At 33.6% G+C, this 21,773-nt stretch overlaps 2 protein-coding genes, 1 long non-coding RNA gene and 1 other non-coding gene across 4 annotated transcripts; 3 read left to right on the forward strand and 1 right to left on the reverse strand.

Moving 5' to 3' along the window:
- The first annotated feature begins 3,415 nt into the window (after positions 1-3,415).
- On the forward strand, positions 3,416-13,355 carry LOC149492454 (uncharacterized). The gene is made up of 6 exons (XM_089716451.1): positions 3,416-3,447; positions 3,558-3,566; positions 5,126-5,230; positions 7,988-8,093; positions 8,154-10,674; positions 12,991-13,355. Exons 1-6 carry the CDS (start codon positions 3,416-3,418, stop codon positions 13,353-13,355), a joined length of 3,138 nt encoding a protein of 1,045 aa, XP_089572577.1.
- On the reverse strand, positions 8,574-8,680 carry LOC149492455 (small nucleolar RNA R71). The gene has a single exon (XR_016319019.1). It is a non-coding gene; the product is annotated as a small nucleolar RNA R71 (small nucleolar RNA).
- Positions 13,356-13,544: 189 nt separating the features above from the next.
- LOC149492456 (uncharacterized) lies at positions 13,545-15,566 on the forward strand. The gene is made up of 2 exons (XR_016318717.1): positions 13,545-14,115; positions 15,159-15,566. It is a non-coding gene; the product is annotated as an uncharacterized LOC149492456 (long non-coding RNA).
- Positions 15,567-18,735: 3,169 nt separating this feature from the next.
- Positions 18,736-19,940, forward strand: LOC149492457 (germin-like protein subfamily 1 member 13). The gene is made up of 2 exons (XM_089715996.1): positions 18,736-18,959; positions 19,139-19,940. Exons 1-2 carry the CDS (start codon positions 18,836-18,838, stop codon positions 19,705-19,707), a joined length of 693 nt encoding a protein of 230 aa, XP_089572122.1. The 5' UTR covers positions 18,736-18,835; the 3' UTR covers positions 19,708-19,940.
- The last annotated feature ends 1,833 nt before the right edge of the window (positions 19,941-21,773 follow it).

The raw sequence follows: 21,773 nt of genomic DNA on the forward strand, positions 1-21,773 counted from the left end.
TTCACGAACCTATGCAATCACAACAACTGAGATATAAAAGATTAGATTTTTGCAATCACAACAACTCAGATGAAAGATCAGTTTTTTTTTTTTTTTTTTTTTTGAAAAATAGAATTAAAAGAAAGAAAAATCTAATCTCGTCTCTTGCTTCTAAAGAGCTATTTGTGATAGAGATATACTATTAACCATGCATATGTAATAGTATAGCTATGAATGATTTTCTATTGACAATTATTTCTTTGTATTTAATTGGAAATTTGCATTAAATAAATGTTATTAGCATATGAACAATAATTGTGATTAGTACATTTTGTATGTATTTGATTGGACCAAGTAGAGAATGGATGTTTAGTACTGACTGTTAAACATATTCTCTAGGACATTAGAAATAATGTTTATTGTTCTTAATCTTGATTTATTTTAATATGAGCAAACATTGATTGTCTTGTGCTTTGATTCATTAAAGGGTGAGTTTCATTATTGGAATAATATTCTCGGTGAATTGGGCAAAGATATTTTGTGTTTGTGAAATATTAATTAATGATAGAATCCATGTCTCGGTTTAGAGATTAATGATGCACTTTAAGTAAGCTTATAAGGTTTCATAATGTAAACCCTGCAGGTGGATATTGAATCCGACACATAAAATAAGTTGAGCGACAATCTTAAAGTTATATTGTGATTTAAATAAATTGTCAGTAAGTTATTTAAATGACAGCATCTGTAATCTTAACATGGGGAACATTATTTTATTATGTTGTGGAATAGTAAAATAAATAAGGAGTTCAGTCATGAGTTTTTAGTGGAATAATTCATGATTAATTATAATAAGAATATGTTGGTCTACATAGGTTCTTATTATAATTAGTAGCCTGATTTATTTTATTCCTGCGGTCCCTGTAGTGCCCTAATTATTTGGAAAGTTAAGGGTGTATTAAATAATAGATAAATTATTTAGTTTTAAAATAATTGATTTTATTTTAATTAAATAATTTTTATTTAATTTATTTTATATTAAAAAATATCTTCCTATCGAAGAGAGGTTTTTTAATATAAGATTGGAAAACCCTAAGAAAAAAAGATACGCACGTTATTCTATTCTCTGCCACTCAGAGAGTTCCAAAAGAGAGATAGTTAGGGATTACTGCAGAAGATCGTGGGTGACTCCAAGATCTCTGGAAAGAAGACCGGTGAGCGATTCTGCGCTTCAAGAGGTCAGTTTATTGATTTGTTCGATAATGTTTTTAGTTTGCCTCATATGGTTTCGATAAGGGTTGTTTCCGCTTTATACCCGCTCCCATCAATTGGTATCAGAGCCATACGAAACTGTATGATGGTGGCTATTTTGTCATGTTTCAATCGTGTATCTATTATCTGTTTTGATTGTTTGATTGGTACATGGTTAAGAGAGCTTCAAGAGTTTTTGAAGGACAGCAGCACAAAAGTGCAGTACCTGATACAAACTTTTTTTTGAAACTGTAGTTTTTAATGGCCAATTAATATTAAAAAAAAAAGCATATATATATATATATTTTTTTTTTGGGTGTTGTTTCGATGAACAGGAGAGGGGCAAGAAAAGACAAAATTTTATTTTTGTTTTGAAGATCAGTAGAGGGGCAAGAAAAAAAAAAAAAAAAAAAAAAGGGCCAGCAGCGTTAATGCAGGTTGAAGGGAAAAAGGGGCGGTGGCTAGGGCTTCTTCGTGAAGAAGAAGCTGCTGCTTGCCAAATTTCCCTTCTGGTCCCTCAATTTGTTAAATTTTATATTTTGACCCCTGATTTTTAAGTTTTTATTTTTTGACCCTAGATCTTCTGTTTATTATATTTTAACCTATGGACTTTAATTTTTTATATTTTGACCCAGAAAGTATCAGTTATTCTGTTTTGGCCCTCTGGAGTTATTTAAATTATAAAGTGACCCTGATTGTTTCTGGTATTATTAAAATTGCCTAGACTTTTCCGATATTTGCAATTTTGGCCCAATAGTTTCTGTTTTATGCAAAATAGTCCAAACAAGTTCTGAAATTTGCGAAATGGCCCAGAATGTTTCTGTTTTTGCAAGATAAACCCAGAATGTTTTAATTTATTTGCATAAATAGACCAGAACACTAAATTTTAACATTTTCAACCAAAAATGTTAATTTTATTTGCAAAATTGTCTTAAAAATATATTATTTTGCAATTTTGATTATAATTAATTTATTTTAATTATATGAATTAATTTGTGAGTGGTTTTTTGTTACTTTCTAGTTGTAATTATTTGCATTTCTTCCCCATCGGAAGATGTCATGTTTTAATATAATTACTGAGCTAGTCTAATTTGTCTGTATTGATTTAACTCTCCATCTGAGTAAATTAATTAGTGACATGAATCAGATGTAATATTTTCTCACACATTAATGTTAATTTAAGAGGCATGTTATCTCCCATCGAGTAGTATGTGCCGGTCTTATCTAATTATAATATGCAAAACATGTGATTGGTTGAATTCTCCCATCGAGGTTGCTATTCATAAATGTTGTGAATGTGTATTTTTTTTGAATTGTGATATCAATGTTGTATATTTGCAATTTGATTTATTCAATGTTTATTATTGATATGCTATTTTTGTTTAATGCATGATATAGAAATGGCATCATTCAGTCCCCTTGCAAACATCTTAACCCAAAACAAACTTGAGAGTCCAAACTATGTTGACTGGAAGAGGAATTTGGACATTTTGCTTACTGCTGAGGAGTATAAGTTTGTGCTTACTGAAGTTTGTCCTGAAAAACCCGGTGAGGGTGCCTCTGAGGAGGTCACCAGAGCTTACCAGAAATGGGTTAAAGCTGATGAGATGGCGCGATGTTACATTTTGGCTTCTGTGTCAAATGTTTTGCAACATCAGCATCAGAAGATGGACACAGCTTTTGACATGCTCGAAAATCTCAAGGAGATGTTTGGAGATCAAACTAGTGCAGCAAGGCAAAATGCACTGAGGGAGATTCTTACTTCCAAAATGGAGGAGGGAACTCCAGTTAGAACTCATGTCTTGAAGATGATGAGTCTTCTGAATGACATGGAGGTTCTTGGTGCTGAGGTTGACAATGCTACACAGATAGAAATGATCTTGAACACTTTGCCAGCCAGTTTTCAGCAGTTTCGTTTGAACTATAACATGAATAAGATGGATTTCACTCTGTCTAAGTTGCTGAATGAGCTGGTGGCTGCTGAGACTATCATTAAGCAAGGAGCTGCACCTGTTGTGCTTAATGTTGAGCGAGGTTCTTCTTCTGCCCAGAACAAGGGTAAGAAGAAGAAAAATGCTCACAAGACTAAGCCTAAAACAAGTGGTGCATCTACTAGTGCAAGTGTTGCTGTGAAAAAGCCTAAGGGTAAGTGTTTTCACTGCAAGCAACCTGGGCACTGGAAGTCACAATGTCCAACCTGGTTAGCCAAGAAAAAGCAAGGTATGTCTCTGTTTTATATGCTGATAGTTGAAACTTGTTTAGCGGTGTTGACTACACTCCAATGGTGTGTAGATTCAGGAGCCACTAATCATGTCTGCAATTCATTGCAGGGGTTTCAGGTAACTCGTCAGCTAAATAAAGGAGATGTAAGCATTTTTCTGGGAAATGGCACAGAAGTTGCAGTTCTAGCTATAGGAAATGTTTCTTTGAATTTTGAGAATAATAGAACATTGTTTTTGAAGGATGTTTTATATGTACCTTCAATTAGAAGGAATTTAATTTCAGTTTCTAGTTTGAGCAAGAATGGATATTCGGTTTATTTTAATGAATTTTATGATGATTCTGTCGTTATTAAATTTAGAACACAAATGATATGTTCTGGCTCAATGATTGATGATCTTTTTATTCTCAAAGTTTCACCTGAATTGCAAATTCCTAATTCTGAAGTTAATAACTTTGATGTCATTGTTCCATTGAAAAGAAAACGTCCTATTGAATTTAGTCATACTTATTTGTGGCATTTAAGGCTTGGCCATATTAATTTAGATAGGATTTCTAGGTTGGTCAAGGATGGACCATTGAGTTCATTGAAAGTGGAGGCACTACCAACCTGTGAATCTTGTTTAGAAGGTAAAATGACTAAGAGGCCTTTTCCTATAAAGGGTAATAGAACTAATGATGTACTTGAATTAATTCATTCTGATTTGTGTGGTCCAATGAGTGTCCAAGCTAGGGGTGGTTTTGAGTATTTTGTGACTTTCACAGATGATTACTCAAGATATGGATACATTTACCTGTTGCGCCGTAAGTCTGAATGCTTTGAGAAATTCAAAGAGTTCAAGGCAGAAACGGAGAAACGACATGGAAAATATATCAAGTCGTTACGGTCTGACCGTGGTGGCGAATACCTCTCTAGGGAATTCATTACTTATTTATCAGAACAAGGAATTACTTCACAGTTGTCTGCACCTGGTATGCCACAACAGAATGGTGTAGCAGAAAGAAGAAATAGGACGCTTATGGAAATGGTTAGATCAATGATGAGTTATTCAGATTTGCCCATTTCGTTTTGGGGGTATGCCATAGAAACGGCAGCATATATTCTGAATTTGGTTCCATCTAAGTCAGTACCTAAAACTCCTACAGAACTGTGGACTGGGCGAAAGCCAAGTCTAAGACATGTTCGGATGTGGGGTTGTCCAACCCATGTGCTGAAAGGGAAAGCAGATAAGTTGGAATCAAAAACAGACTTATGCTTCTTTATTGGATATCCTAGAGGAACGAAATGTGGTTTATTTTATAGTTCTCAAGATAAAATGGTCATTGTTAGCACCAATGCACATTATCTTGAGGAAGACTATATTAAAAACCATATTCCCAAAAGTCAATTAGCCTTGTATGAATTGAGAGGAGAAAATATACCAACTAGAACCTTTCCATTAGAACAACAACCTAAACCATCAATGGTTGCAGCTGACATTCTATTGCCTAGTCGTAGTGGAAGAAATGTTAGTCGACCAGTAAATCAACATCAGCCTGAATATTCAGTACCTAACATTTCACTACCACCTGAAAGTAGTGGGAGTTATGTAGAAATTGAAGTGGCAGCTGTTGATCCAAATATACAGGAGCACAATGTTGGGGCTTCTAACATTTCATTGCCTCCTGGTGATGACAGACATGTTGAAGTTCCAGAACATGATCAAGATGTAGTCCCACCAGTCATGGACTTGCCGGCTTTACAGCCACAGCAAAATGAAGGTGTGATTACAGAAAAAAACCTGTAGTACTTCGTCGTAGTGGGAGAATTAGACGACCACCGGTTCGATATACACTTTTGGGAGAAGCTTTTGATAGAATCCCTGAAGAAGTGAATATTGAACCTGTCTGTTACGATGAAGCACTACAAGATAAAGATGCTGATAAGTGGCTTGTAGCTATGAAATCTGAGATGGAGTCCATGTACTCTAATCAAGTCTGGGAACTTGTAGAACCACCTGAAGGGGTTAAACCCATCGGATGTAAGTGGATCTATAAGAAAAAGAGGGGTATAGACGGTAAAGTGCAAACTTATAAGGCAAGGCTTGTTGCGAAAGGGTTTACTCAGAAAGAAGGGATCGATTATGAGGAAACTTTTTCGCCGGTAGCCATGCTAAAGTCTATTAGAACTCTTCTATCCATTGCAGCTCATTATGATTATGAGATTTGGCAAATGGATGTCAAGACAGCTTTCCTAAATGGAAGTCTTGATGAATGCATCTATATGAAGCAACCAGAAGGTTTCATAAACAATGGACAAGAAAATTTGCTTTGCAAATTGAATAGGTCCATTTATGGGCTTAAACAAGCATCTAGGTCATGGAATACTTGTTTTGACCAGGCGATCAAAAGTTTTGGCTTTGATCAGTGTCATGATGAGTCTTGTGTGTATAAGAAATGGAATGGTAGTAAGGTTGTTTTTCTGGTACTATATGTGGATGATATTCTGCTTATAGGGAATTGTGTAGGTATGTTGAATTCTGTCAAAGATTGGCTATCCCAACGTTTTGATATAAAGGATTTGGGAGAGGCTGCTCATATTCTTGGGATTAAGCTTATGCGAGATCGCAAGAAAAGGATGATTGGCTTATCTCAAGCACTTTATATTAATATCATTCTTGCTCGTTTCAGCATGCAGGATTCCAAGAAGGGTTTTCTTCCCTTTAGACATGGAATCACTCTATCTAAGGACCAATGTCCTAAGACACCTGAGGAGATAGAGAACATGAAGGCAGTTCCATATGCTTCTGCAGTTGGAAGCCTTATGTATGCAATGTTGTGTACCAGACCTGATATCTGTTTTGCTGTTGGCATGGTTAGCAGATTTCAATCTAATCCTGGGCGAGAACACTGGACTGCAGTCAAGCATATAATCAAGTACTTGAAAAGGACTAGGGATTATATGTTAGTTTATCAATCTGACGATCTTGTACCCATTGGGTATACAGATTCGGATTTTCAGACTGATAAGGACTCTCGGAAGTCAACCTCTGGTAATGTTTTTGTCTTGGGAGGTGGAGCCATAAGTTGGAGGAGTATTAAGCAAACTTGTGTGGCTGACTCCACCATGGAAGCTGAATGGCTTAGGAACTTCCTTATGGATCTAGGCGTAGTTTCTTCAGTGCAATTGCCTATTACACTTTATTGTGATAATAGTGGGGCAGTTGCAAACTCGAAGGAGCCACGGAGCCATAAAAGGGCAAAACACATTGAGAGGAAGTATCATTTGATACGTGATGGGTTTATTATTTGTGCCGAATAACCTATGAAAATGTAACTATTTTAGTCATATAATTTGGTATTTTTGATGGGTTTGTTGGTCTATGTGATTAAATAGATGCAGGTATTAGTTGACTCTATTTATTTGCCTTTTTGGGATAAAATCACTAAGTCAGAGGATGAGGAGCTGCTGGATTCTTTTTGGAAGATTTATTCAAAGGTTTTGAAGAATAAAGAGGATCATGGGATTTTATTTTGTTGGATTTGATTTGATTGTAAATATATTTTTTCAGTTTCCTTTGAAATATTCTTCTCTTCTCTTCTATAAAAGGGAGAGATGGGCTATTAGTAGGGATATCAGAGTTTTGAGTTGATAATTCTTTTCTTTAGTTTGTAAGCTTGGAAATGGCCATACGTGGCTGAATTCTTTCAATTCCAGCTTAAGGTTTAATCAAGTGCTAGTTCTACCGAAGTGTTGTGAGAATTGTTCTTCTTTTTACTCATTTAACTCTTCAATATTTGTTTATCTCTTGCAATTAATGGTTTAGATGGATATTGTTGTTCTATTTAATTAAGTAAATGGCCAGTTATTTGATTAATCTAGAGTGACAGGTGCTAGTTAATACAATCAAATCCGTAATTGTTTGATTGAGTTAACAATTTGTAGCAATTAATATAGCTTGTTTAGAGCCAGATTTTCAAGTTATATTAAAGGGATAAACAGTCTTCTTGAATAGACTACACATATTGTTTATTAGATTGAATTGGGTCTTTCTTATTCTTAATGCTACCAATATATTTTAATTTTAGGCGCGTGTCAAAATTAGTATTTGGTAAGGGATTAATCAAAGCGCGTTGTCTTGCTTATTCTGTTACTACGGAAAGACTAGGTTGTTTAAAGCATTTTTGGTAACCATAACCAATTTATTGATTATGTTAATGAGTCAATTTGAATTCAGTGATCAACACGAAGAACTAGTACAAGATTGACCTTGGCTGGAAATATTTCTCCAATTGAATTTCCCATTTTTAAATTACTATTTTTTCTAGATTCAATAATTTTTCCAATCCACCCATTCATAATTCATTTTTATTTTCTGGTTTTAAAAATAATATTTTTAATCTCTAGTCTCTGTGGATTTCGACCTTACTCACCATTTTCTTCAAGTTCTTTAAATTGGTAGTGAGATTATTAATTTTGGCGGATTCGACACCGGCCAAATTTTGGCGCCGTTGCCGGGGACTAGAGTTAATTAATTATATATATTTTTTTTATGACCAGATCAGATAGTACAGGTGATCTCCAATACGATTTTGAAATCGAGAAAACTGCTAGACGATTGAGAAAAGAGGCAAAGCAGAAGAAACAATTGTCTATAGCTACTACAGTAACTCTAGAGCAAACAATTGATCCTGAAGTTCCTACAACTACTTCACACCCAGAAGAGACTGTTGTTCTTGAACTTTCTGAAAGTTTAGGTGAGTTTGAACCGGAAGAGGAGATGGCTGATCAGAGAACATTAAGGGAGTTGGCAACACCTCCAATTAATCAAACTCCTCTTTGCATCACATACCCAGCCTTGGAGGCTGCATTTGAGCTTAAATCAGGTTTGATCCAATTATTGCCCACTTTTAGAGGTTTGTTGGATGAAGATCCTCACAAACATTTAAAAGAATTTCATGTTGTATGCTCTACCATGAAACCCCATGGAATTTCTGAGGAACAAATAAAATTAAGAGCTTTTCCTTTCTCTTTAGCCGATTCTGCCAAAGAGTGGTTATTTTATTTGCCATCCGGATCTATTACGTCATGGACAGAAATGGTAAGAACTTTCTTAGATAAATTCTTTCCTGCCTCAAGGGCTGCCAGCATTAGAAGAGATATTTGTGGGAGTCGACAAAAGAATAATGAAACTCTACATGATTATTGGGAGAGATTTAAGAAAATGTGCGCAAGCTGTCCGCAACATGGATTTTCTGATCAAGCCTTAATACAGTATTTTTATGAAGGTTTATTACCTATGGAAAGGCAAATGATAGATGCAGCAAGTGGTGGAGCAATCGATAATAAAACTCCCCAAGCCGCAAGGGAATTGATTTCCACGATGGCTGCAAATTCTCAACAATTCGGGTCTCGCCATGAACCTTCGAGAAATATTAATGAGGTAAGTGTTTCTTCTCTTGAAAATAAAATTAATGATTTAACATCTTTGGTTCAGAATTTAGTTGTAGGAAAAGGGCAGCAAGTTAAAGCTTGTGGAATTTGCGCCTATACTGGACATCCTACAGACATGTGTCCAACTTTGCAAGATGAAAGTCAAGAACAAGCCAATGCAATGGGAAATTTTTCAGGTCCTCAACGGAAATATGATCCGTATTCAAACACCTATAATCCGGGCTGGCGAGACCATCCAAATTTGAGCTACGGAACAAAGCCGTCAAATTTTCCAAAATTTCAGAATAGGCAGCCAGCACCTGATCATGGGTCTTCTAGTTCAGGTATGTCTCTTGAAGACATTGTTAAATCACTTGCTACTAACACTATGCAATTTCAGCAAGAGACACGAACTAGCATCCAAAATTTGGAGAACCAAGTTAGCCAATTAGCCACTTCATTGGGTAAGTTAGAGTCTCAAGGTAAGTTACCTTCTCAAACTATTTTGAATCCGAAACAGAATGCAAATGCAATTACTTTGAGGAGTGGCAAGGAGCTGGAAATTCCAGCAGCAAAAAATTATGTACGTGACTTGGTACCAGAGGAAGAAGTAGAGAAGGTCAAGCCAACCGATGGTGCGGAGTTGGAAAAATCTGAAATTCTGAAGATTCAGCCCCCTTTTCCTCAAAGATTTGCCAAGTCTAAGAGGGAAGAAGAAGAGAAAGAAATTCTTGACATATTCCGGAAAGTGGAAATCAATATTCCACTGCTCGATGCTATCAAGAAAATACCCAGGTACGCAAAGTTTCTTAAAGAGTTGTGCACTAATAAAAAGAAATTATCTGGGTATATTGATGTGGGAGAAAATGTTTCTGCTGTGCTTCAAAGAAAATTACCCCAAAAATGCAAAGATAAAGGTATGTTTGCCATACCTTGTCAAATTGGTAATTTCGGGATTGATAGGGCTATGTGTGATTTAGGAGCATCAATAAATGTAATGCCTTATTCTATTTTTTTGCAACTAAATGCTGGCCCTTTAAAAGAAACTGGGATACTTATTGTTCTTGCCGATAGATCTATAGTTTACCCCAAGGGAGTGTTGGAAGATGTGTTAGTTCAGGTGAATAACTTAATATTTCCAGCAGATTTTTATGTTATTGATATGGAGGATGATAAATCTTCTAATTCCTGTAATTTACTGCTTGGAAGACCCTTTCTTAGTACCGCTCGAACTAAGATAAATGTGTATGAGGGGACATTAACTATGGAATTTGATGGTGAGGTGATTAAATTTAATGTTTATGATACCATGAAATTTCCCAATGATGTTTCTTCTGTTTGTGGCATAGATGTTATTGAACCATTGACTGAAAAAGTGTTTCATTTGAATGAAGAAGATAAGCTTAAGGTTGTGCTTTGTAATGACTTAAATTCAGAGAGCCTTGGAAAGCTTGAAGAAAAGTTTGTGATTGAAGAAGAATTGCATGAAGTGGTGCTTGCATTAAAAGCACAAGACCCTAAGGTAAGTGATGGACCTATAATTAATTTACCTAAATGTCACCGTGCTCTTTTGCCTTCTGTTTTGCAGCCACCAAAATTGGAGCTTAAGCCGCTGCCCCAACAGTTGAAGTATGTGTTTTTGGGTGAAGAAGAAACCCTTCCAGTGATTATTTCCAATAAACTCAAAAAGGAGGAGGAGGAGAAGTTAATTCAGGTTCTTATGAAGTATAAGAATGCTATAGGGTGGACTATTGCTGACATTAAAGGCATAAGTCCATCCATATGCATGCATAAAATTTTGCTTGAAGAAGATAGCAGGCCAAGGAGAGAAGCACAGAGGCGTCTTAACCCACCTATGATGGAGGTTGTCAAGAAAGAAATCGTAAAGCTTTTGGATTCTGGTGTGATTTATCCAATTTCGGATAGCAAGTGGGTAAGCCCCGTTCATGTAGTACCTAAGAAAACGGGCATTACTGTGGTAGAAAATCCCGATGGTGAGTTAGTTCCTACTCGAGTTCAAAATGGATGGCGTGTTTGTGTAGATTACAGGAAACTAAATGCAGCAACGAGGAAAGACCACTTTCCGCTGCCATTTATTGACCAGATGCTTGAAAGGTTAGCGGGTAGAACTCATTATTGTTGTATAGATGGATATTCAGGATTTTATCAAATTCCAGTTGCACCCGAAGATCAAGAAAAGACAACGTTCACATGTCCATTTGGAACTTTTGCTTACCGACGAATGCCGTTTGGGCTTTGCAATGCCCCTGCAACGTTTCAACGGTGTATGGTAAGTATCTTTTCCGATTTTGTAGAGAACATTATAGAAGTTTTTATGGACGATTTTACTGTTTATGGAAATTCTTTTGATGAATGTTTAATAAATCTTGAAAAAGTTTTGGGAAGATGCTTAGAATGTAACCTTGTTCTTAATTATGAAAAATGTCATTTTATGGTTGATCAAGGGCTTATTTTGGGTCATGTTGTTTCTTCTAGGGGTATAGAGGTAGATAAGGCAAAAGTCGATGTTATAAAATCTTTACCTTACCCCGTAAGTGTACGGGAAGTTCGCTCTTTTCTTGGACATACAGGCTTTTATCGGCGATTTATCAAGGACTTCTCAAATATTGCTCAACCTTTATGTAAACTGTTGCAAAAGGATGTTGATTTTCAGTTTGATGAAGCCTGTAAGCAAGCATTTGACATATTGAAAGAGAAGTTGATCACAGCCCCTATTGTTCAAGCTCCAAACTGGAATTTTCCATTTGAGATAATGTGTGACGCTAGCAATCATGCTGTAGGGGCTGTTCTTGGGCAGAGAGTTGGCAAGGAACCTCATGTTATTTATTATGCCTCAAGAACGCTGGATAGTGCTCAAAGCAACTACTCCACAACGGAAAAAGAACTGTTAGCTATTGTATTTGCTTTAGAAAAATTCCGTTCTTATTTGCTTTGCACTAAGGTTATTGTGTTTTCTGATCATGCAGCTCTGCGGTATTTGTTGAAGAAGAAAGAAGCTAAACCTAGGCTAATAAGATGGATCTTGTTACTACAAGAATTTGATATAGAAATTAGAGATAAGAGGGGGTCTGAAAATTTGGTGGCAGACCATCTTAGCCGAGTACCTTTGACAGAGGAAACTCTACCTTTAAATGATGCATTTCCAGATGAGTATCTTTTCTCTTTAAGTGATAGTACTCCTTGGTTTGCTGACATTGTCAATTACTTAGTTACTAGATCATTGCCTGATGATTTAACTAAGCATGAAAAAAATAAAATTAAAAGTGATGCCAAATACTATGCCTGGGATGACCCTTATTTGTGGAAATATTGTTCAGATCAAATAATTAGAAGGTGTGTCACTAATGATGAGGTTGAGTCCATTCTTACATTTTGTCATTCTTATGCTTGTGGTGGTCATTTTGGACCTAAGAGAACAGCTCGTAAGGTTCTTGAATGTGGATTTTATTGGCCAACATTATTCCATGATTCATATATTTTTTGTAAAGCTTATGCTAATTGTCAAAGAACTGGAAATTTAGGACATAGAGATCAAATGCCCCTTAATCCTATTTTGATTTGTGAAATTTTTGATGTGTGGGGTATAGACTTCATGGGTCCTTTTCCTACTTCTTTTGGTTACACTTACATATTGCTTGCTGTTGATTATGTTTCTAAGTGGGTAGAAGCTAAGGCTTGTCGAAATGATAATGCTAAAACTGTTGTGGATTTTGTGAAGTCTAATATTTTTGCCAGGTTTGGAACTCCAAGAGCTATCATTAGCGATCGAGGGACACATTTTTGTAATAAGACAATGGAGGCTCTCTTCAAGAAATATGGGGTTACTCATCGAACTTCTACTGCCTACCATCCTCAGACAAGCGGGCAAGCAGAAGTGTCGAATAGGGAAATTAAGTCAATTCTAGAGAAAACAGTGAGTCCAAATCGAAAGGATTGGAGTTTGCGTTTAGATGATGCTCTGTGGGCGTATCGCACAGCCTATAAAACACCTATAGGAATGTCTCCTTACCGAATGGTTTTTGGGAAACCATGCCATTTACCGGTGGAATTAGAACATCGAGCTTATTGGGCTGTAAAGAAGTGCAATATGGACGTGGATGCTGTTGGAGAACATAGGAAGTTGCAATTACAGGAGCTGGAAGAGATTAGAAATGATGCTTATGAGAGTTCTCGGATTTACAAGGAGAAAACTAAGGCCGTTCATGATAATTCAATTTCAAGAAAGCAATTTTTAATTGGCCAGAAAGTTTTACTCTATCATTCAAGATTGAAATTGTTTCCAGGAAAGTTAAGGTCAAGATGGATTGGACCTTTTGTGGTTATCAATATTTTTCCTCATGGTGCAGTGGAAATTCAGAGTTTAGAGACTAATAAAATTTTTAAGGTTAATGGGCACCGATTGAAACCATTCTATGAGGGATTTCGAGCAGCAACAGAGGAAATATCATTGGAAATTCCTAAAGTTCAGGTTTGAAAGTAGGAAGTTTGAAAATAAAATAGTAGATGAATAAAAAAAAAATAATAGAGTTTTTTTTTTTAATTTTATTTATTTATTTATTTATTTTTAGTCATCTTCTTTAATAAGCTGATCCAATTTGATTGTTTTTGGATGCAGAAGCCGTGATTTTTCCTTGGGAGAGTTTAATGGAATATGAGATTTTAATAGGCCTTATAAGCGTCAAGTGTGGGCTTTTTCTTATTATATTATGTTCTCCTATTTTGTTTTTGACTCATATATACAGCACGTGAGTAAGGTGAGAACAAAAGAAAAGAAAAGGAAAAGTGAATTTAATTCAGCCGACATTCCCAGACTCTCTCCTCCACGCGACGCAGATGTTGTTCAGTCTCTGTTCAGATCGCCCAACGCCAGCAAAAATAGAGCCCAATCAGTAGCTTCGGAGCCATTCCCTCTTCTTCTAGTAGCAGTGTTCGAAGGTTTTGTACCCAATAGATGCGTCCCCTGTTTTGGTTTTAGATCTCAAGTCCAGCAGTTCAGGTAAGTTTTCTTGGACATAAATTTCAATTTCCGTTTTTATTTGCTTGGATTTGTGTTGGGTATTACATTGGGACAATGTAATTTAAGTGTGGGGGAGGAAATTTTGAGCTAGAAAAATCATTAATATGAAATAGGGTTCTAATTTTGCTGAAATTTGGGTTCAATTGCTAATTGTTTTGGTTAAATTTTGCTGGGTATTGTAATAATCAGCAGCAATTTTGTTGGGTCTTGTTAAAATGTGAGTAATTTGTTCTAATATTTGCTTGAATTATGATGATATTGATTTTGGGTAGCTGAAATTATGATGATTAGGGAATTTTATCTTAACTTAGAACAGCCCTTTGAATTCAATAGAAAAACCCTCTTAATTACTTAAGTAAAGTTAATTTGGTAGCTATTATCTCTTGTCCATTTAGAATAAATTATTGAATTTAGTTATTCTTTTTGACATAATATATGAGGCTTGAATGAATCATGGTTAAATTTCTGAATTGCTTGATCATAATTCACATCCATTGCTTTTCCAATTATTGTATAAACGGCTTGGGTATGGAGATGAGTATGTGTGTTAAGGTTACCGGAAAAAAAAAAAAAAAAAAAAAAAAAAAAAAAAAAAGAAGCAAGTAATTAAATTAAGACTTGAGCAGTCAAGGTACTCCGCTGTCCGAGTTTGGGCAAAGAGTAGTGTTAGTAGCCACTTGAGTTTGTGACTCCAAGTACCCGCAAGCGGGTTACCAATGATGACACACTCAGGCAATTGATAAATGTTCAAGCACAAAAAAAAAAAAAATAATAATAATAATAATAATAAAATAAAAAAATAAATAAATAAATAAAAGTTCAGCATTATTTGTTTTGTGTGTGATTGCAATGATTTTCTGTGACCAAGCTGTTTAACAAATAATTCTTTAAGCAATGGTTTAATTGATATGGAATTTAAATTGCATGTTTAAAATTACAAAGTTCAAGCCTAGTCTATTATGTTTGAAAGAATGTAAATTCAATTCTTTATTCTCCATAGATTTCAGATTTGAATATTCAAACTCAACTTTACTTTTGTAATTAAGGTTGCTTTTCTAAGGATGTTCTTATAAGAGTTGTGAAGAGTTGGGTGAATTTCCTTTTGTGCAGAGTGAGTTTTTCCTTGAGGACAAGCAAATATTAAGTGTGGGGGAATTTGATGGGTTTATTATTTGTGCCGAATAACCTATGAAAATGTAACTATTTTAGTCATATAATTTGGTATTTTTGATGGGTTTGTTGGTCTATGTGATTAAATAGATGCAGGTATTAGTTGACTCTATTTATTTGCCTTTTTGGGATAAAATCACTAAGTCAGAGGATGAGGAGCTGCTGGATTCTTTTTGGAAGATTTATTCAAAGGTTTTGAAGAATAAAGAGGATCATGGGATTTTATTTTGTTGGATTTGATTTGATTGTAAATATATTTTTTCAGTTTCCTTTGAAATATTCTTCTCTTCTCTTCTATAAAAGGGAGAGATGGGCTATTAGTAGGGATATCAGAGTTTTGAGTTGATAATTCTTTTCTTTAGTTTGTAAGCTTGGAAATGGCCATACGTGGCTGAATTCTTTCAATTCCAGCTTAAGGTTTAATCAAGTGCTAGTTCTACCGAAGTGTTGTGAGAATTGTTCTTCTTTTTACTCATTTAACTCTTCAATATTTGTTTATCTCTTGCAATTAATGGTTTAGATGGATATTGTTGTTCTATTTAATTAAGTAAATGGCCAGTTATTTGATTAATCTAGAGTGACAGGTGCTAGTTAATACAATCAAATCCGTAATTGTTTGATTGAGTTAACAATTTGTAGCAATTAATATAGCTTGTTTAGAGCCAGATTTTCAAGTTATATTAAAGGGATAAACAGTCTTCTTGAATAGACTACACATATTGTTTATTAGATTGAATTGGGTCTTTCTTATTCTTAATGCTACCAATATATTTTAATTTTAGGCGCGTGTCAAAATTAGTATTTGGTAAGGGATTAATCAAAGCGCGTTGTCTTGCTTATTCTGTTACTACGGAAAGACTAGGTTGTTTAAAGCATTTTTGGTAACCATAACCAATTTATTGATTATGTTAATGAGTCAATTTGAATTCAGTGATCAACACGAAGAACTAGTACAAGATTGACCTTGGCTGGAAATATTTCTCCAATTGAATTTCCCATTTTTAAATTACTATTTTTTCTAGATTCAATAATTTTTCCAATCCACCCATTCATAATTCATTTTTATTTTCTGGTTTTAAAAATAATATTTTTAATCTCTAGTCTCTGTGGATTTCGACCTTACTCACCATTTTCTTCAAGTTCTTTAAATTGGTAGTGAGATTATTAATTTTGGCGGATTCGACACCGGCCAATACGAGACATAGTTCAAAGGGGAGATGTGGTAGTGACAAAGATTGCATCGGAAAACAACCTGGCAGATCCTTTTACAAAAAGCTTACCAGCAAAGACTTTTGACAGTCATGTAGAAGGAATGGGAGTTAAAATTATAGATGCATGGTTATAAGTCTAAGTGGGAGATTGATAGAGATATACTATTAACCATGCATATGTAATAGTATAGCTATGAATGATTTTCTATTGACAATTATTTCTTTGTATTTAATTGAAAATTTGCATTAAATAAATGTTATTAGCATATGAACAATAATTGTGATTAGTACATTTTGTATGTATTTGATTGGACCAAGTAGAGAATGGATGTTTAGTACTGACTGTTAAACATATTCTCTAGGACATTAGAAATAATGTTTATTGTTCTTAATCTTGATTTATTTTAATATGAGCAAACATTGATTGTCTTGTGCTTTGATTCATTAAAGGGTGAGTTTCATTATTGGAATAATATTCTCGGTGAATTGGGCAAAGATATTTTGTGTTTGTGAAATATTAATTAATGATAGAATCCATGTCTCGGTTTAGAGATTGATGATGCACTTTAAGTAAGCTTATAAGGTTTCATAGTGTAAACCCTGCAGGTGGATATTGAATCCGACACATGAAATAAGTTGAGCGACAATCTTAAAGTTATATTGTGATTTAAATAAATTGTCAGTAAGTTATTTAAATGACAGCATCTGTAATCTTAACATGGGGAACATTATTTTATTATGTTGTGGAATAGTAAAATAAATAAGGAGTTCAGTCATGAGTTTTTAGTGGAATAATTCATGATTAATTATAATAAGAATATGTTGGTCTACATAGGTTCTTATTATAATTAATAGCCTGATTTATTTTATTCCTGCGGTCCCTGTAGTGCCCTAATTATTTGGAAAGTTAAGGGTGTATTAAATAATAGATAAATTATTTAGTTTTAAAATAATTGATTTTATTTTAATTAAATAATTTTTATTTAATTTATTTTATATTAAAAAATATCTTCCTATCGAAGAGAGGTTTTTTAATATAAGATTGGAAAACCCTAAGAAAAAAAGATACGCACGTTATTCTATTCTCTGCCACTCAGAGAGTTCCAAAAGAGAGATAGTTAGGGATTACTGCAGAAGATCGTGGGTGACTCCAAGATCTCTGGAAAGAAGACCGGTGAGCGATTCTGCGCTTCAAGAGGTCAGTTTATTGATTTGTTCGATAATGTTTTTAGTTTGCCTCATATGGTTTCGATAAGGGTTGTTTCCGCTTTATACCCGCTCCCATCAATTTGATGGGAAAGATTTGGCTTTTTTTTTTTTTGTTTATTCAACGCTTAATGCTCTGGTTCAGCTTGTTTAAGAGAGAAGAAGACAATAAGCAGATGGAGAGTGACTACACGCTTGATTTAAGCAAATGGAGTTCAATATGACACCGTCTCTTACACGTAGGATAAAAACATTACTGTTTACGCTCTGTGCAGTAAATTCATCCACGTTCCACTGATCTAGCGTGTTAAGGGGTAAAAAAATTACAAAAAAATGAATTAAGGTTTAAAATCGGTCCCTCGCAAAGTTATATAAGGAGCATAAATAGCAATTAAAATAATTCAAAGGGGAAATTATGCATTTCGCCAATTATTAATTGAATTTGACTAATAATTCTTATAACCTACATTCTTAACAAAAATAATTAAAATATTTATGACTGATATCATGCATTATAAGCATTACCATCGTCACATTAATTTTTCCTTTCATAATATGTGCACATGGTTAATTGAAAGTTTTTACAAATAAGTTTAGATGATAATTAGTAATTGCTAATGCAATAGAATTAACAGGTTTTGACCTTTTCAAGCTGATTATAGATGTATTGGAAAGCCTATTTACTTGGGTAGATTCCTTAAAGTGCTAAATTTTTTCTAATATTTTTAATTTTAGTAAATTTTTTTTTTGCTGATAAAAAAAAAAAAAGGATTTGGTTTTTTATCTCCTATAAGAGTTACATGGACTTAATTCTCTTTGTTAACTTAATACTTATGCAGAATTTGCAGCGTACAGTTAAAGAATAGCGCAAAGCAATAAAAAAACTATTAAATTAAATTAAAAAAGTCACGATTTCGTAATCAAATTTTAAAACGAAAATAGACTATCTTAGTTAATTAGCACGTAAATATTAAGACAAAAAAGGAAGACCAAAGAGAGCGTACGAAATACGAAACTCTCTGGAAAATTGACAATAATTACATGTCAAAATAATGTAGCCAGAGAATGAGAAATTCAAACAATATACCGCTTCCATTTTATATTCTAGTAAGGAAAGTTTCTGCGCCATCCTTGAAATTCAACGAACAAAATCGATTTGGATGGAAAACGTTCTTTCATTATCCACCTGTAATAACTAAAATGTCAAATCCTCCTTGTCTATAAATAGCCATGCACTCCATGCAAGATTTTATCATCTCTTACGAAGCAAATACTACTAAGTTGTATACACAAGACTTCTCATTATCACTTTTTTTTTTTAAAAGCTTCTCATTATCACTTTTAAGCACAATGAAAATGGCTAATTTGCTTATAGCTCTTGCTGTTTTGGCTATGGCTTCCTCATTTTCCATTGCTTACGATGCTAGTCCTCTCCAGGACTTCTGTGTCGCAACTGATGGTTCCGATTCGGGTGGTATGTATATTTTGTTTATGCATGTCTTTTATTTAATTTCTTTTTTTCTAGGGTTTCATTTTCAGATTTAGATTGTCTCTCAACAGTCAACAGGTTCATTATTGGGGTATTATGTTATGATAAGTTACATGATAATAGTTAATTTAATAAACAAGTACATTATTCTTTTATGCATGCAGTATTCGTCAATGGAAAATTCTGCAAGGATCCAGAACACGTAACAGCAGATGACTTTTCCTATTCTGGATTAAACATTGCTAGAGAAACCTCACAACAGCTCGGAGTCCGCACAAATCTCTTAACTGTAGAACAGATCCCTGGCCTTAACACCAATGCTCTATCCATTGTTCGGATTGACTTCTCACCTCGCGGTGTAAACCCTCCTCACCACCATCCTCGAGCTGCAGAGATCATCACCGTCATAGAAGGAACTCTATATGCAGGTTTTATCACTTCGAATCCCGATCACCGCCTTTTCGCCAAGGTTTTGAAGCCAGGAGATGTTTTTGTATTCCCATTTGGGCTCATTCACTTCCAAATGAATATTGGAAAAACTCCTGCAGTTGCTATAGCCGCCTTGAATAGTCAGAATCCAGGAGTGGTGACCTCAGCAAATACAATATTTGGTGCAGTTCCATCAGTTAATCTTGATCTTCTGGCAAGAGGATTCCATTTGGACAAGAACACAGTGGGTAATCTTACAAAGCAGGAATGGGTTAATCCATCTGACCTCAATGCCTATTATTGATATTGATATTGATATTGTGTCAGGAAATATAGTATATTTATATTTTCATTTAGATTGTTTGATTTCTATAAGATGTAAATAAGAAGAGCATGTAAATTTATACATTTACATATCATTCTTCATGTTATTGTATTCATTCATTCAATAAGGGTGAGGATGCTTAATTAAGTGCCTCCTTCACTTAAAGTTGTTTATAATTATTAGTAATAATGTATTCTTGAAATTTGTTTCAATTATAGCATTTCTATACATCTCTTTCTTTAATACTTCGTTTTTTTCAAAATAAATATTTTTTTATTCTAAAATAAATGCCATTTTTATAATTTTAAGACTCCATTAATTTTTTTTCTAATGTATCCTTATTTATTTATTAATATTCTACCATAATATAATTGTCTCTCAATTACTCCCTTAATTTAATTGGGGCAAAATAGATATTTTACAAATTAATTTTTGTAAAATTAGACTGTGAATTGCATTCCTTAATCAATCCATATGCCGAATTAAAAACTGACATTTATTTTAAAACGGAAGGACTATCATGTTGATTGAGCAATTACTTAATTGCTTATAATATCAAATTCCAACTAATCACAATGGCCGATCAAATTCTTAATTGTTTATATTACCATTTTATATAAGCAATACAAATAATATTTTAGCTTGGTCAGGACACTAAAAATTTATTGCAAAACAAAACTTCAAGCTCTTTAAACAAATAGAAATCATATAAGCAATGCATATATATTTGATTTGATTAACTAAATTAAAGGGTTATATATATATGTATAAGAAAATAAAGAAAAACATATTGCTCAACGAATTTCCCACAACTAATTCATACCAATCTATCATCCACATAAGTATAACACGTAAGTAAATGGTATGTATAATACATTTGAATACCAAATATTAAATGAATGAAACTACTCTCGATAACTAATTAATTCTATAAATTTACTCAACTGAATTCTTTTAATTTATAAAACTAAAGCTATTTAACATTTCATTTACCAAAATTTCTTCACTAACTACTTCAATTTGTAAAGAGCTTTGTATAGCTGTTAGAATTCCTTTATTCTTGGCAACAATTACATTGTATAGCTGTTATATTCCATGCCAGATGTACATGTTATACTGTCATAGTTATTTTCATCATTACGTCATAATTGTATATTTATGTGCACGTGTTATACTGTCATATTTATTTTCATAATGACGTCATAGCTGTATATTTATGTGCACATGCAGCTATATTTATGTGCACATGTTATACTGTCATTGTTATTTTCATAATTACGTCATAACTGTATATTTATGTGCACATGTTATACTGTCATAACTGTATATTTATGTTTTTCATAATTATGTCATAGCTGTATATACTCATAGCTGTATATTTATATGGCTTTCATGCCTGAGTAATAACATAATTTTTAGCTTCCTCTTCACAATTTGCAAATTGTATAATTTGAACGCTTATCAGATAATTGACTAATAACTTGTGTTAACCTTCCAAAAAAAAAAAAAAAAAAATTGTGTTAGAAATGCTTCGGTAAAAAAATTTATTTGTTAAATATTTACTAAATAATTAAAAAAATAAAATTTATTTAACAAGTATATAATTTTATAAAATTAAAAAATTAAAATAATCAAACTAAAAATAATTAATAATTTTCATGTGTCGCTCTTCGTCCCTAATAATAGTTCTACTTTCCTATCAAAAATGTTTTAATCCTCCCGAATTGTAGGGTAAAGATTTGGGGAGTGTAAAATATTTTTTTAGGTTGTTCAATGTTTGGGTTACTCCGAAAAATCAGTTAACACAAAATGTTTTTATAGTTAAAAAAAATTAAGTCATTTTAAGGATAATAACTTTATAAGAAAGAACAATGTGCTCCAAACATTGATAAGTGTATTTTTAGAGTAATTTTAATATAGTTTTTATTAGGAATTTTCAGTAATTTTAATTACTTTTATTAGTTTTTATTTAGTTTGATTCATATTTTTGTTCAAAGCTTCCTTGAAAATAATTTGCTTGATCTTAAGGAAATTTATAGGATTTT

Source organism: Jatropha curcas, chromosome 11, assembly GCF_041381405.1.
Source record: "Jatropha curcas cultivar XTBG-Jc1 chromosome 11, XTBG_Jcur_1.0, whole genome shotgun sequence".
In the NCBI taxonomy this organism is placed as follows: domain Eukaryota; kingdom Viridiplantae; phylum Streptophyta; class Magnoliopsida; order Malpighiales; family Euphorbiaceae; genus Jatropha; species Jatropha curcas.